Raw genomic sequence first — 13,370 nt, forward strand, 5'->3', positions numbered from 1 at the left:
GCCAATATTTTGTAATAATTTTACTGGTAAGGAATAAAAAATTTTTTTGGTAAACATCTGTTACCCATCTGAATTCATTTATTAATTCATAGAAAGTTATGAAGTGCAACCATATGCAAGGAAATACACATATACAATTATGATACAATGTCATTTGTGGGGACAAAACTGCCTGTGTAGGACCTGTGGAATCAAGTGCCATTCACCAAGGCACGGCGGATAAGTCTCATCTGCCCATGCATCGGGTAACAGGCATACGCACTACACTCCCAGCTATGGATCCAGCAAAAGCCCATAAATTGGCACCACCCTCACCCTCACAGCCACCATCTGGGAGCCCCTGGAAAACACTTAGATAATCACCCATGGGGGTAGAGAGTCTACGTGGAAAACCAGCTTTCCTGCAGAGAAGTTCTAGGACACCACCAGAGCAAAACAATCAGGTTTGGACACATGGGAGCGGTAGTCATTAAAGACTGGAGGAGGTGACTGCTACTTCAAAGGCAAAGACAGCAATGCAAAAGGATATGACAAAATCAAGGAAATATGACACCAACAAAGGATTACAATAATCTTCCTGTAATCAATCTCAGACATGTGAAGATCTGTAATTTATCCAAGAAAGATTTCAAAATCTCAGTCTTAAGGAAATTCAAGGAGCTACCAGAAAACACAAAAAGCCAACTCAGGAGTGCATGGGTGGGTCAGGCAATTAAATGTCTGACGCTTGATTTCATCTCAGGCTATGATCTCAGGGTCAGGAGATTGAGCCCTGCATCAGGCTTACACTCAGCACAGTGTCCCTCTCCCTCTGCTACTCCCCCCTAGCTCACATACTCTTTCTCTCGCTAAAATAAATGAATAAAATCTTTAAAAAACAGTTAATTCAATAAAATGAGGAATACACTACATAAACAACAACAAAAAAGAAGTTTAATGAACAGCTGCAAGGGCTTAGTTTAAGTGTCTGATTTGGTTTTGGCTCAGGTCATGATCTGAAGGTCGTGGAATCACCCCCAGGTCTGCTTGAGATCCTCTCTCCGTCTCTTTCTCTCTCTCCCCACTTGCTCTTCCTTCCTTCCTTCCTTCCTTTTCTTTCTTTCTTTCTTTCTTTCTTTCTTTCTTTCTCTCTCTCTCTCTCTCTCTCTCTCTCTCTCTCTCTCAAATGAATATATTTTTAAAAATAATTTTAAAGGGACAAAGAAAAAGAATTAGTTTTGGTAACTTGTGCATACTTTTAGCTTAGTATCTAATCCTAATACAAAAAGCTAGATTTACCAACAGAAAATTATATTTTTTTTTCATGGACTAAATGCATGCAAGAAAATATTATGAGCATATAGCTATGTAAATTTACAAAAAGACTGAATTTTCCCATAGGAGATTATCAATTGAGTAACTTTAGGGCACTGAAAACAAAAACAAAACCAGCAATTACTGTTTTAAAACTGCCATACACAGTTTTCCAGAGTGGCTGCACCAGTTCACATTCCCACCAACAGTGTAAGAGGGTTCCCTTTTCTCCGCATCCTCTCCAACATTTGTGGTTTCCTGCCTTGTTAATTTTCCCCATTCTCACTGGTGTGAGGTGGTATCTCATTGTGGTTTTGATTTGTATTTCCCTGATGGCAAGTGATGCAGAGCATTTTCTCATGTGCATGTTGGCCATGTCCATGTCTTCCTCTGTGAGATTTCTCTTCATGTCTTTTGCCCATTTCATGATTGGATTGTTTGTTTCTTCATTTGGGGAATATAAATAATAGTGAAAGGGAATATAAAGGAAGGGAAAAGAAATGTTGGGAAATATCAGGAAGGGAGACAGAACATAAAGACTCCTAACTCTGTGAAATGAACTAGGGGTGGTGGAAGGGGAGGAGGGGGGGTGTTGGAGGGGAATGGGTGACAGGCACTGAGGCGGACACTTGACGGGATGAGCAGTGGGTGTTTTTTGTATGTTGGTAAATTGAACACCAATAAAAATTAATTAAAAAATAAAAAATAAATAAATAAATAAAACTGCCATACAGCTAACTCTTCTAGTTAAATAACATCCAAAAAAGATGGATCTTCCTGAAAGCAAGTATTAAACAATTCTTCTTGACCCAAATTTCAGAAGTAAATCTGTAATTATGGATATGAAATAGCTTTCATTTTGAAAACAGTTGATAGAAGTAACTTTTAAATAGAAAACAACTGGTTAAAGACACCTCAAAGTTATGTTGGTGGGGGAATGCTAACATGCAGCCATGGTAACGAGAACCCATCAGAACCAGTTTTAAATGTTTGTAATGATCAATGCCATCTGTCCTCACTCACCAGCCAACCAATGTCAGCTTCTCCCTCCTGAGGTATAGCCAGTGTGGGACAAAATCACTCCAATACGCATGCCTTGAGTGCCAACCAATCAACAACAGTCTTACCCAAATTACCATGGTGCTTCAGATGATGACAAATCACTTAATTCTCTGAAAGTCTCCCAAGTCTTAAACTCCACTTTTCCTGAAACTGTATATAAAAAGTGAAGACTACTCTGTCAGAAAAGACTGTAAGTGGCCAGCATAGCTCCCTCTTATTAGTCAGCAGTAAATTTCAATTTCACCTTTATATTTCAGATATTGAGGGCTCATATCCCCTGGCAAAAATGTTTAAAGTCCTATAATAATTTACCACCACATTTCATTTTCCTTAATGAAACATAAATGAAGTTTGCTCTTCCTTTGTTCCATTCTACTATAATTAAAACTAACATAAATACCAGTAAAAGAATAAGTAGCAAGTAACCACAATATAAGGCCCAAATAATCCACAAAATGCAGATAACGGACAGGTTAAATCGTCAGAATGGACCCATGCCAACCATTTTTTCTGTTTGAGAATTGGTATTATGTTAAAAACAATACACACGGTTTAGTTAAACTCCATTCACTCAACAAACATTTATTGCATAGCACTATATATGCTAGAATGTTCTCTAAGCACTGAGGACACGGCCATGAACAGAAAAAAACCCTACTCACGAGGAAAGTAAACATAGTAACAATAAACTACCTAGGCAAACTACACAGTATGAGAGGAGAAAAACTAAAGCAGAGAAATCAAATTTCGACATGTTGTAGCAAAAGGAGTGGTCGAAATACTAGTCAGGATAAACCAAGAAGGGCCTTGCTGAGAAAATGACCTTGAAGCAAAAACCAGGAAGAAAAAGAGGGAGCGAGGAGTAAGCCATGAGGATACCTGAGAGAAAAGCACTGCACAGAGAGTTTATAGCAAGTACAGAGGTATGCCTGAAGTGTTTATAATGAGGGTGGGGGGTAAGAATAGTGAGAAATTCAAGTGTGGCTGAACAGAAGGAAAGGGATAGAAAATAGTTCAAATCAGAGAGACAGAAGGAGGAAAGGATAGGGAGGGACCCGAGATGAACAAGTCACATAAGGCCTTGTAGGTATTAGAAAGAACTTGAGTGAATGGGAGGCCATTAGGTTTTGAGCAGAGGAGGACATAATCTGACTTATGTTTGAATAGATCCACTGTGTTTAGAATTAATGGAAAGTGAATTTTTGAAGATTATATAATATGAAGTCACTATTGAAAAATTTGATGTGGTGCATGTTGAAATATATGCTCTTTAAAAAGGAAGAATAAGGGGCACTTGGTTGGCTCAGTCGGTAAAGCGTCTGCTTTTGGCTCAGGTCATAACCCTGGAGTCCTGGGATCAGCCCCACTTCAGGCTCCCCGCTTCTCCCTCTGCCTCTGCCGCTCCCTGCATTCACACACACTCTCTCTCTCTCTCTCAAATAAATAATCTTAAAAACATTTTTGAAGGAAAAATATTAGCCTGTATGCAAAGTGCATGAAAAAGAAGATTCACTGCATTAACAACCTCTTGGTTTATAGCATAGGGATCAAATGTTTATACAGAATATGGGACAAGTTGCCATGTGAAATCTCTTCGTAATAATATTCAGATCAATTTGAGAGTCCAACATTTGAGCACTGTCAGGTAGAGTGCCAGTGTAGCAGGTAACTTCCTTTTGCAACTCAGCAGATATTAAAAGTATTCTAAAGTTTCTGTAAGACATCAAACCAAACACTTTAAATATACTTTGGGGGATCCCTGGGTGGCTCAGCGGTTTAGCACCTGCCTCCAGCCCAGGGTGTGATCCTGGAGTCCCGGGATCGAGTCCCACATCAGGCTCCCTGCATGGAGCCTGCTTCTCCCTCTCCCTCTGCCTGTGTCTCTGCCTCTCTCTCTCTCTATCTCTCTGTGTGTCTCTCATGAATAAATAAAAATAAAATTTAAATATATATATATATATATATATATATATATATACTTTGTTAAACAATCAAAACTCTGCAGACCTAAATTCATTTTCTCAGATAGTTACACGCTGCATCATTTTATAGGTGTGAAAACTTACTTCCTTAGGGATGGAGAGTTAGACTCCCTCCAAGTTTTTGATAGATAATCTGAACATATATATGTAACATGCTTATGTAAGTATTCTTAATATATTTGTCATATTGTATATATATAATAATATATAATAAATGTTCTTATAATATGTGTGTCTAAGTGTTCACACAAGTCATGTTTTCCTATTGGATCTACTCCTGGCAATGAAGCCGTTGGAATATAGGGACAGCATATGTGAAATTTCAAATGCACTGCTACATCACTCTTCAGAAAGGATTTGTCAATTTTCTTTCTCTCTCTCTTTTAAAGATTTTTATTTATTCATTCAGGAGAGACACAGAGTGAGGCAGAGACATGGGCAGACGGAGAAGCAGGCTCCTCATGGGAAGCCTGATGCAGGACTTGATCCCACGATCCTGAGATCACAACCTGAGCCAAAGGCAGACGTTCAACCACTGAGCCACTCAGGTGCAACGGATTTGACAATTTTCACCTAACAAGTGTATGAGAATGACTTTTGCCTCACATTTGCTAACCTAGGTTATTTTTTTTAATTAAATATTTATCACTATGCCTGCAAAAAAAAAATTGATACCTTACCAGTCTTTGCCTTTTTCTGTTTAGCACCCTGGGTGGAATATCTCTACTAAAAATATAAAATGTGTTAATCATGAACATTAGCTCCAAACAATTTGGTTTATAGAAAAATAATAATTATCTATTGTTTAAATATTGCTATAGGCTTACCTATCAGAATCTTCATTCTGCGTAGTAGGAAACAGGTGGTAATCAGTTTTTCCACTCTTTCTTTGTTGAATTAGTCCAGCAGCAGGAACAGGAACAGGAACAGCAGCAGCAGCAGCAGCAGCATATATGTTTTCTGCTCCTTCCATTTTACTACTCTCGTGCTGCTTCCTTTCTTTTCCAGTCTTGAATGGAAATTTGATACTGTTACAACTTTATTCACTAAAAAGAACTTTTTTCATTAATTGTATCATTTGACTCTTAGTTTATAATTTTAATCAATAAAACTATCTTGCGCTTAACTTTATCATTACATGTAATTGCAATTTTTGGAAATTCTGCTTCATTTCTGTTGGAATAGAACAACATAATTTTCCAGAATTCCAAAAAGCACTTTCTTAATTTTGTGTTCATATCCACCTAACATTCCCAACTTCACCCCATCTGACCAGCAGATACAAAGGAATAAAAAGACACAAAAATCTGTCCTCTCGTCTTTACCATCTGGATTTTGCTTACACTGACAGATTTAAAGGATGTGACATTGTGATGCTCCAGGAACAAAGAGGAAGCTTTCCATTTCTGCACTGAACTATTCTTTCCCCAACTGCCTTTTATAATTCTTTTTTCATTTGGATCCCAGGGCTATCAAAAAAGTCACAGTGTTCATTAAAATATGTGAACCAAAGTTCACCACAACATAAAAGGAGCAGAGCAAAACTGAGATTAGTGTAGAATTTTGGGAAATGAGTAATGCTCCCCAAATTTCACATTCCATAACCACAACATTTTATAGCTAGAGGGTATAAAAGTAATTATCAACTTTAATCCCATTTTCTATTGATAATGGGAATAAAACCAAAAAAGGTTACATGATTTGTCCAAAGTTCCTAAAGTGGCATTACCTAGCATCAAAGAGATGATACAATTCCTTAATGCTAAATCAAATAAATGACCCAACAAGTTTATTAATCAGCTATGCTAAAAGTGTGACTTTGGCACAGTAATTTAATACCTTAATTGGGGATGAGGCGCTTAGCTAATTTTTATTTTAAAGGAGGACATCTCTAGATTTTGTTTATTTTTCACCTCAAACATCAGTTTTCTCCCTTAGAGTCAAATACTGAAGGTTTGCTGAAAATCTATGCTACCTACATGATAAAAGTCGTACGTGCCAAAATATATCATACTTTATTAAACAAGATGTAAAGATTTGACTCAACAAAAACATCTGAGAATGGTGATTAAACAAACACATATATGTGTATACACACACACACACACACACACACACACACGCACACACACATGTGGGCACCTGGGTGGCTCGGTCAGTTAAACATCTGCCTTTGGCTCAGGTCATGATCCCCGGGATCTGGGATCAAGACCCGTGCATCAGGCTTCCTGCTCTGCCGGGAGCGTGCTTCTCCCTTTCCCTCCTACAGCTGCTCCGCTGTTTGTGTTCTCTCTCTCAGTGTGAAATAAAAACTAAAAAAAAAAAATTTTTTTTTTCTAACGTGGAGGAGATGCCTGAATGGCACAGTTAGTTGGGCCTCCAGCTCTTGATTGAAGTTCAGGTCATGATCATGGGATTGAGCCCCGCTTCAGGCTCCACGCTCACTGGGGAGTTTGCTTCTCTCCCTTTCTCTCTCCCTCTACCCTTCACCCTGCTCACACACTCAAATAAATAAGTAAATAAATAAGTAAATAAATAAATAAATAAATAAATAAATAAATAAATAAATCCTAAAAGAAAAAAGGAGTCTGTTTTTAAAACATGGGAGAAAAAAACTGGTGATAATGCAAATATTTGTTCTTAAAAATATCTCAAAAAGTGGTCGTGTTGGAATTTGAAGTTCCAAGAGTTTGAGGAAAGCAGAGAAGACTACACATACTGAAGCAATAAACAGAAGCAATAAATAGATTGGTTTAGATGAAATATTTGTTTATATCCCTTCCCTTAGTTATTGCTTCTTTTCCATTTTATGTATTCATTTATTTTAAAGACGTTATTTATTTATTCATCAGGGACACACACACAGAGAATCAGAGACACAGGCAGAGGGGGAAGCAGGCTCCATGCAGGGAACCTGATGTGGGACTCAATCCCAGATCACGGGATCATACCCTGAGCCAAAGGCAGACACTCAACAGGTGAGCCACCCACCCAGGCATCCCAACTTCTTTTCCATTTTATTGTTTATGGAAGTGCAACTTATATTTAAGCCAATAGATAAAAATCTTAGATATTATGATACATTTTTTAAACATCTATGTATTTTAGAGAACAAGACTGATAGCATGAGAGAGGCACAGCGAGAGAGAGAAACTCAAGCAGACTCCATGCTGAGCACAGAGCCTGACGTGGGGCTCCTCTTCACAACCCTGACGTTACAACCCAAGCCAAAAACAAGACTAGGACTCTCAACTGACCGTGCCCCCCAGGCACCCCAAGATAATCGCATTTTAAAGCAATTTTCTCTACGGTTATTCTGGTTCATGAGGTCACAGGGTGCATAGCGAAAAGAGCTTTCCAGTTCACACGCCACTTGCGAAACTGAAAGAAACTTAAGGAACACAAATCTTAGGTTTTCCTGCATTCCTATCATTTAGATAGCAGAAATAATCTATTTCCGAACACAATTGTATATTGAGATGACCCCATTTTATACATGAGCTTTTTTCTTAAGTGGAAAATCAAAATGGCTCAGATAATTGACAAAGACAAAAAAAATCAAAAGAGCAGCAGCAAAGTGAATCTCCCTACCTCTTCTTGAAGTTCAACTTTCTCTTTTTCCAAAGCCAGTTTTTCTTGTAACATGCCTTTCTCATTCTTAAACCTTTGCAGATTTTGCATATCTTGCTGTAATTCTTCTTTTTGATATACTTTTGATGTTCTGAAAGGACGTGGTGAAGAACTCACATTTTCTAATGCAGGTTCCGTACTTTTATAGTTATCAGTACTGTCATTATCTGCATATAATGGCTTCTGGAAAGAGTCTGGTATTGGTTTTGTTTTCTTGTAAGTGTTTGTAATAGCAGAAGTATCATGCCTTTTCTTCTGAATCATACGTTTCGCCACATTGGAGTGGGCAGGCCGCAAATCCAAAAGGCTTTCTGGGTCACTATACGGAGGGATATATCCAGTGTCTAATTTGCTATTGGTGGTATTTTGGTTCAAACTTTTGGCCATCTGCATGTCAAACTCTTGGTCTTCTTTCACTTCAGATGTAACTAGTGGGTTCCTTACTTTATTTTCTGGATCGCTATCAAGACTCTCATTTTTGTTAAAAACATGCTCACCTGGTTTGTTATCATTTTCATGGGAAGAAAGCTTAGAAGATGACTGGCAAGCATAGTCCAGGGACCCAGAGTATGAATGAGAGAGAATAGCATTGTCGAGACTAGGCTCTTTTTGTTCAGGAAAGGCCTGAGGTACTACAGAGACAGACACTCCAAATTCATCTTTTTCCTCACGATCAAGTGTAACTTTTGTCACATTAGGAGGCATTTCCTTGAAGTCTGCTTCTTTAGAATTACCACGTAGTCGTTCTAACTTAGGATGAGTAATAATTCCGTACTTTTTACAAGTTTTACCAATCTTCTGCTTTAACTCTCTGCTCATGCGTTTCACATTTTTCCAATCTAATTTGCCTTGTTTCATCTGTATCTCCTCATACTCCTCGTGCACACGACGATGTTCTGAATGTACAGATCTATCACTCTGTCTATCACATTCCATATTCATTTCTGGTTCTCGAGCCATATTTTGCAGTTGCACAAGTGGAATGTTAACTTGCTTCATTTGGCTTTCAGATGTCTTTTCAGCCAGGATACATGTTTGTAAAATAACTTTATCCTTAGGTAATCAAATACGGGCAAAGAAAAATAGAAAATAATTAAAATTTAGTTATTAGCTGTTCCTAAGTCACTGGATTATTAACTAAGAAGTGAGGACAGAAGAAAAGCATAAATCCATTCACTTATATTTTGTCAGGTTTTTCTTAACTAAACAACTCAATACAGTTACATCTACGAAAAAATGAATCAGATGATTTTTAATGTTACAAACCTAAAAACACTTTATTCCCTTGTATCTTAAACAGTGAGCCCCAACAATGCATTTCAGGAGTTTTTACAAGTTTGAAACCTAGATAATAGGCAAACTACACTTTTGGGGGGCAAATATCAATTAACATCAATCAAAGAAAAATAAATTCCTATATTTTAATTTAAATTATATACTATGATAGTGTTAGACATCGCTATAGATTATCTGCTTGTATCCAGCTCTAATATATTGTAATGTCCACTGAGAGCGCATAAGAAAAATATTAATAATATGGATTTCCTGTGCTGAAATAACTGAAAGAGTTATTGTTTATAATCCAACTACAAAGGTCCCATCCTGGAAGGTGTGATTCTACAATAGGCGATCGTGCTGATTTCATGACCCCATTCTCTCAAGTCAACTACACAGAGATCACAAAGCACAATACATCTTTAATCTTGGCATTTGTAACTGGAAATAGAGAACTGGACACTTTGAACCACTGAGAATAATCCCTCCTTGTACATGAGTCTAAGTCAGTAGTCATCATTGTTATACTGCTCATAATTTCAACTGCTTAAACATGACTCAATATTTGATGCTACCTTCTTTATCATGTAAAGAAGTTACAAAAATGGAAGAAGCAAAGAATATTTAGAATTATTTTGGTCTCAAAAGAATTTTTTTTGCCTAAATTCCAAGGATGAAGTTTAGCTAAACTTAGGTTACTAAAAATTACAACATTTTAAGTTTTGTAACTCGTAAAATTTTATAAAAACTAAATATTAAATTATACTCTATTGATTTCAATATATCCACTCAAAGAGTTTCACTTGAACCATGTAGTATTAGAAAAGCAGGGAAAACAATATGAAATCATAAATTTAAAGTTTTACATACCTGGGGGTGGTTATTTTCACTTTTATCAGGTCTTTCTTGCTCTTGCTTTTGCTCTGATGCCACTTCTAAGTCTGGTTCTGACGAAAAATCTATATATTTAGTTAAAATGGACTACTTAGAAAGGTTAGATAAAAGCTATTACCTCTATAAAAATAGAAAACATCATTTATCACTGAAGAGTTTAAATTCATCTTTAGCTGAATATTTAAGAAATACTTCTAATTATCTAAAATTTCAACAAACCATTTAAGAAATACTAAACGTCACCAGGTTAAAGGCACACAAACATCTCCAAGATTCATTCACAAATTCATCCACTAACATCCATGAACAAAACAATCAGAAACAAAACAAAAGTTTAAAATTCAGTAGAAACATATAAAATCACAAGAGATTATTCTCTACTTTGTAACAGTACCTCTTAAACAACACCTTAAGCTTCAACACAACGTTATTCATCATTTCCAAAATTATTAGTACTTTTCATGTCTGTATCAGTGTATATCCTCTGGGATACACTGGACATACATCCTGTGGGTGTATGTGCCCAATAAGTAAAGGTTTCTGAAATTATTTTCCTCTACTACTTCACAAATTTCCTTGCATCTTTTAGGACTCAGACTGCTGTGTAAAGTCATCCTTGATTATGGCTATCCTTTCTCAGATAAAAATGTATCTCTTTCTTTGGGGTTACCTTAATACCTTACAGCTTTTTCTAGTGCACCTTCACCACCTGAACTGTAAACTACTTCTTTATGTATCTAGTTCTTTTGCTCCTACACTGTAGGGGACAATCTCGACAAGAGAGAGAGAGAGAGAGAGAGAGAGAATCTTGAGCGGGCTCCACCCCCAGTGCTGAGCTCCACCCGGGGCTCCATCTCACAAGTCTGAGATAAGATCGGAACTGAAATCAAGAGCTGGACACTCAACCGAATGAACCGCTCAGGCATCCCTGTAGGGGACAATCTCTTAAATCATCTTTCAGTCTTTATGTTACTTAGTACTTATAAAAGTAAACAGTCTTTATGTCACTTAGTACTACTCACTGAGTTCCCACTAAGTGATAGATAGGGGACCAGGTTTAAAGAAGCATATAGATGTAAGGTGTCAGGAATAGCTTTCCTAGACATAATGCCTAAACTGAGACTGCAACAGTGACGTCAGACAGATTCAAAGGGATTAAAGGGCAGAAAATGGGGAGAGCATGCAAGGCTGTAGTAAGACAAGGGAGAGAAGCACACAACAGGGTAAATATTTGTCTAAAATAGAGAGATCACAGAGGAAGACATCACTAGCAGTTCAGGATACCAGAGATAAGGGCGGACGGTATAAAGGGCTAAAGATGAAGACTTAGGCAGAAGTCAAGATTATGAAAGCTTTGTATGTAATTTTAAGATGCCTGGACATAAATATGTTTTCAACAGTGGTTCATGGTCGTATATGCATTTGAGACAGATCACTCTACATACTGTGGGGAGGGATGAGTGTGAGGGGCACTGTGATCAAAGACAGGAGATGAATTAGAAGGTAGTAATGCAAAACAAAGATGATACACACCTCAACTGACTGAATGGTTCCAGAAATACTCAGAATATAAAATCATCAGGTCTCAGGACAGAATAAATCTGTATTAAGTGAATCAACAACAATGCTGGCATCAAGGGAAAAGAGATATAATTTTACATGAACTGTTTTATGTTGCTTGCATGTACTTTGTAACTGGTTTTGTTTTACATTTTCCTGTGGTACAGGAGCCTACAGGTGTTTTCTTTTTAAAGTCCTGTTTCTTGGATCTACCAAGCTCACAAAGAAGTAACAGCAAACAAGTCACTTGCATAGATCAATAAATTTGGATTTACAGCCTATACTCACTACTCCTGGAGATAACTGAAAATCTTTAGAAAATGAGTTAATTCTAGAAGAAAGAAAACAACAAAACTACAGGAGTGAAAAAATATTATATGATATGTTAGTACAGACGTGATCATATGACTGATAAAGGACACTGGATTAACTGATACATTAAGTAGAACACATGTTAGATGTGGTTAATCAACTGAACATCTTAGTAGAATTAGAACTGACTTTCCATATATTCTTTTTAAATGATATTTGATACTTAAAACCAATATTCCTTAGGAACTCTTTACTCATTTAAAATAATGAAACAGCACCTGGGTTGTTCAGCCAGGTAAGTATCCAACTCTTGATTTCAGCTTGGGTCATGATCTCAGGGTTGTGAGAGACTGAGTCCTGCAGTGGGCTCCGTGCTGAGTGTGGGTCCTGCTTGGGATTCTCTTTCTCCTTCTGCCCACCCCTCCCTCCTTACTTTCTGACACTCTCTAAAAAAGTAAAATAAAAATAATCAAACAAGGAGATGGACTATGCCTACATAGCTGAGAAGAGGACACTATGTAGTAAATTCTCAATGATTCCAATTACTGCTGGGAAAGTCAACTCCAAAATAAAGTCAAAGAGAATATAGGAAATATTTTAATATTCTGTTTGGGAAGGTGCTTTTGTTTGTTACAGTGAATATAGTGTGACCAATACTTATGAATTTAGAGCTATAAAAATAAAGCTAAGAAACTATGTTGTGAGTAAACAATCTTTACATCTCTACCTAGTTTTCCCAACTGGTCCCCAAATTCTAAATCTAATCCCGCTACCCACACTCAAGTGAAAGCTGAACACGAGCCTAAAAGAAATTATTTTCTCCTAATTCTCTTTCTTATTTATATGTGGCTTTGGTTAGAGGAAGAATGCAAAAATGTCTTGCTGAAAGATGCTCTGTTTGGTGGCAGGTTGCATGAAAGGAGTAAACACAAAGTAAATCTTACCACAAAATTATTTTTGAAAAATCAGAACTATGGTGAAATCATGAGGACACTGAACTCTCTCTGATTCTTTACCTTTTTTGCTCTCTCTGTTTTCTAGTAGCAGTGATTCACACAGGCCATGGAGCACAGAATTCTCTAACTGAAACACAGCTCCAATATTAATATTTTATCTATTAAGGTCGTCTGTCCAAATTCTGTGGATGCTGACTCATTTTTGATCATTGGTTGTGATACAAATGGGCATATTATCAACTTTCAAATCCCCAGTTCTTTGACAAGTCTCATTACTGAGGGACAAACTAGAATCACAATCAGAAAAATCTGAAAACAAAGTTTCCTTTATTATAATGTAAATAACAATACAAACTTAACAAAATTGTACAAATTCTTTTGTTGGAGAAACAGCCACAAGTCCTGC

The 13,370-nt window shown here is 37.0% G+C and overlaps 1 protein-coding gene across 7 annotated transcripts in view; it reads right to left on the minus strand.

Moving 5' to 3' along the window:
- LOC140595960 (uncharacterized) overlaps positions 1-13,370 on the minus strand; it is a 182,201-nt gene that overhangs the window by 58,840 nt on the left and 109,991 nt on the right. For all 7 annotated transcript variants that reach the window (XM_072742443.1, XM_072742450.1, XM_072742431.1 and 4 more), the window contains 3 exons: positions 10,113-10,201; positions 7,929-9,020; positions 5,165-5,346 (listed from right to left, as the gene is read on the minus strand). In XM_072742443.1, the coding sequence (XP_072598544.1) occupies positions 5,165-5,346; positions 7,929-9,020; positions 10,113-10,201 (1,363 nt within the window). The remainder of the gene's footprint in view (positions 1-5,164; positions 5,347-7,928; positions 9,021-10,112; positions 10,202-13,370) is intronic.

This window comes from Vulpes vulpes, chromosome 2 (genome assembly GCF_048418805.1).
Source record: "Vulpes vulpes isolate BD-2025 chromosome 2, VulVul3, whole genome shotgun sequence".
Lineage (NCBI taxonomy): Eukaryota > Metazoa > Chordata > Mammalia > Carnivora > Canidae > Vulpes > Vulpes vulpes.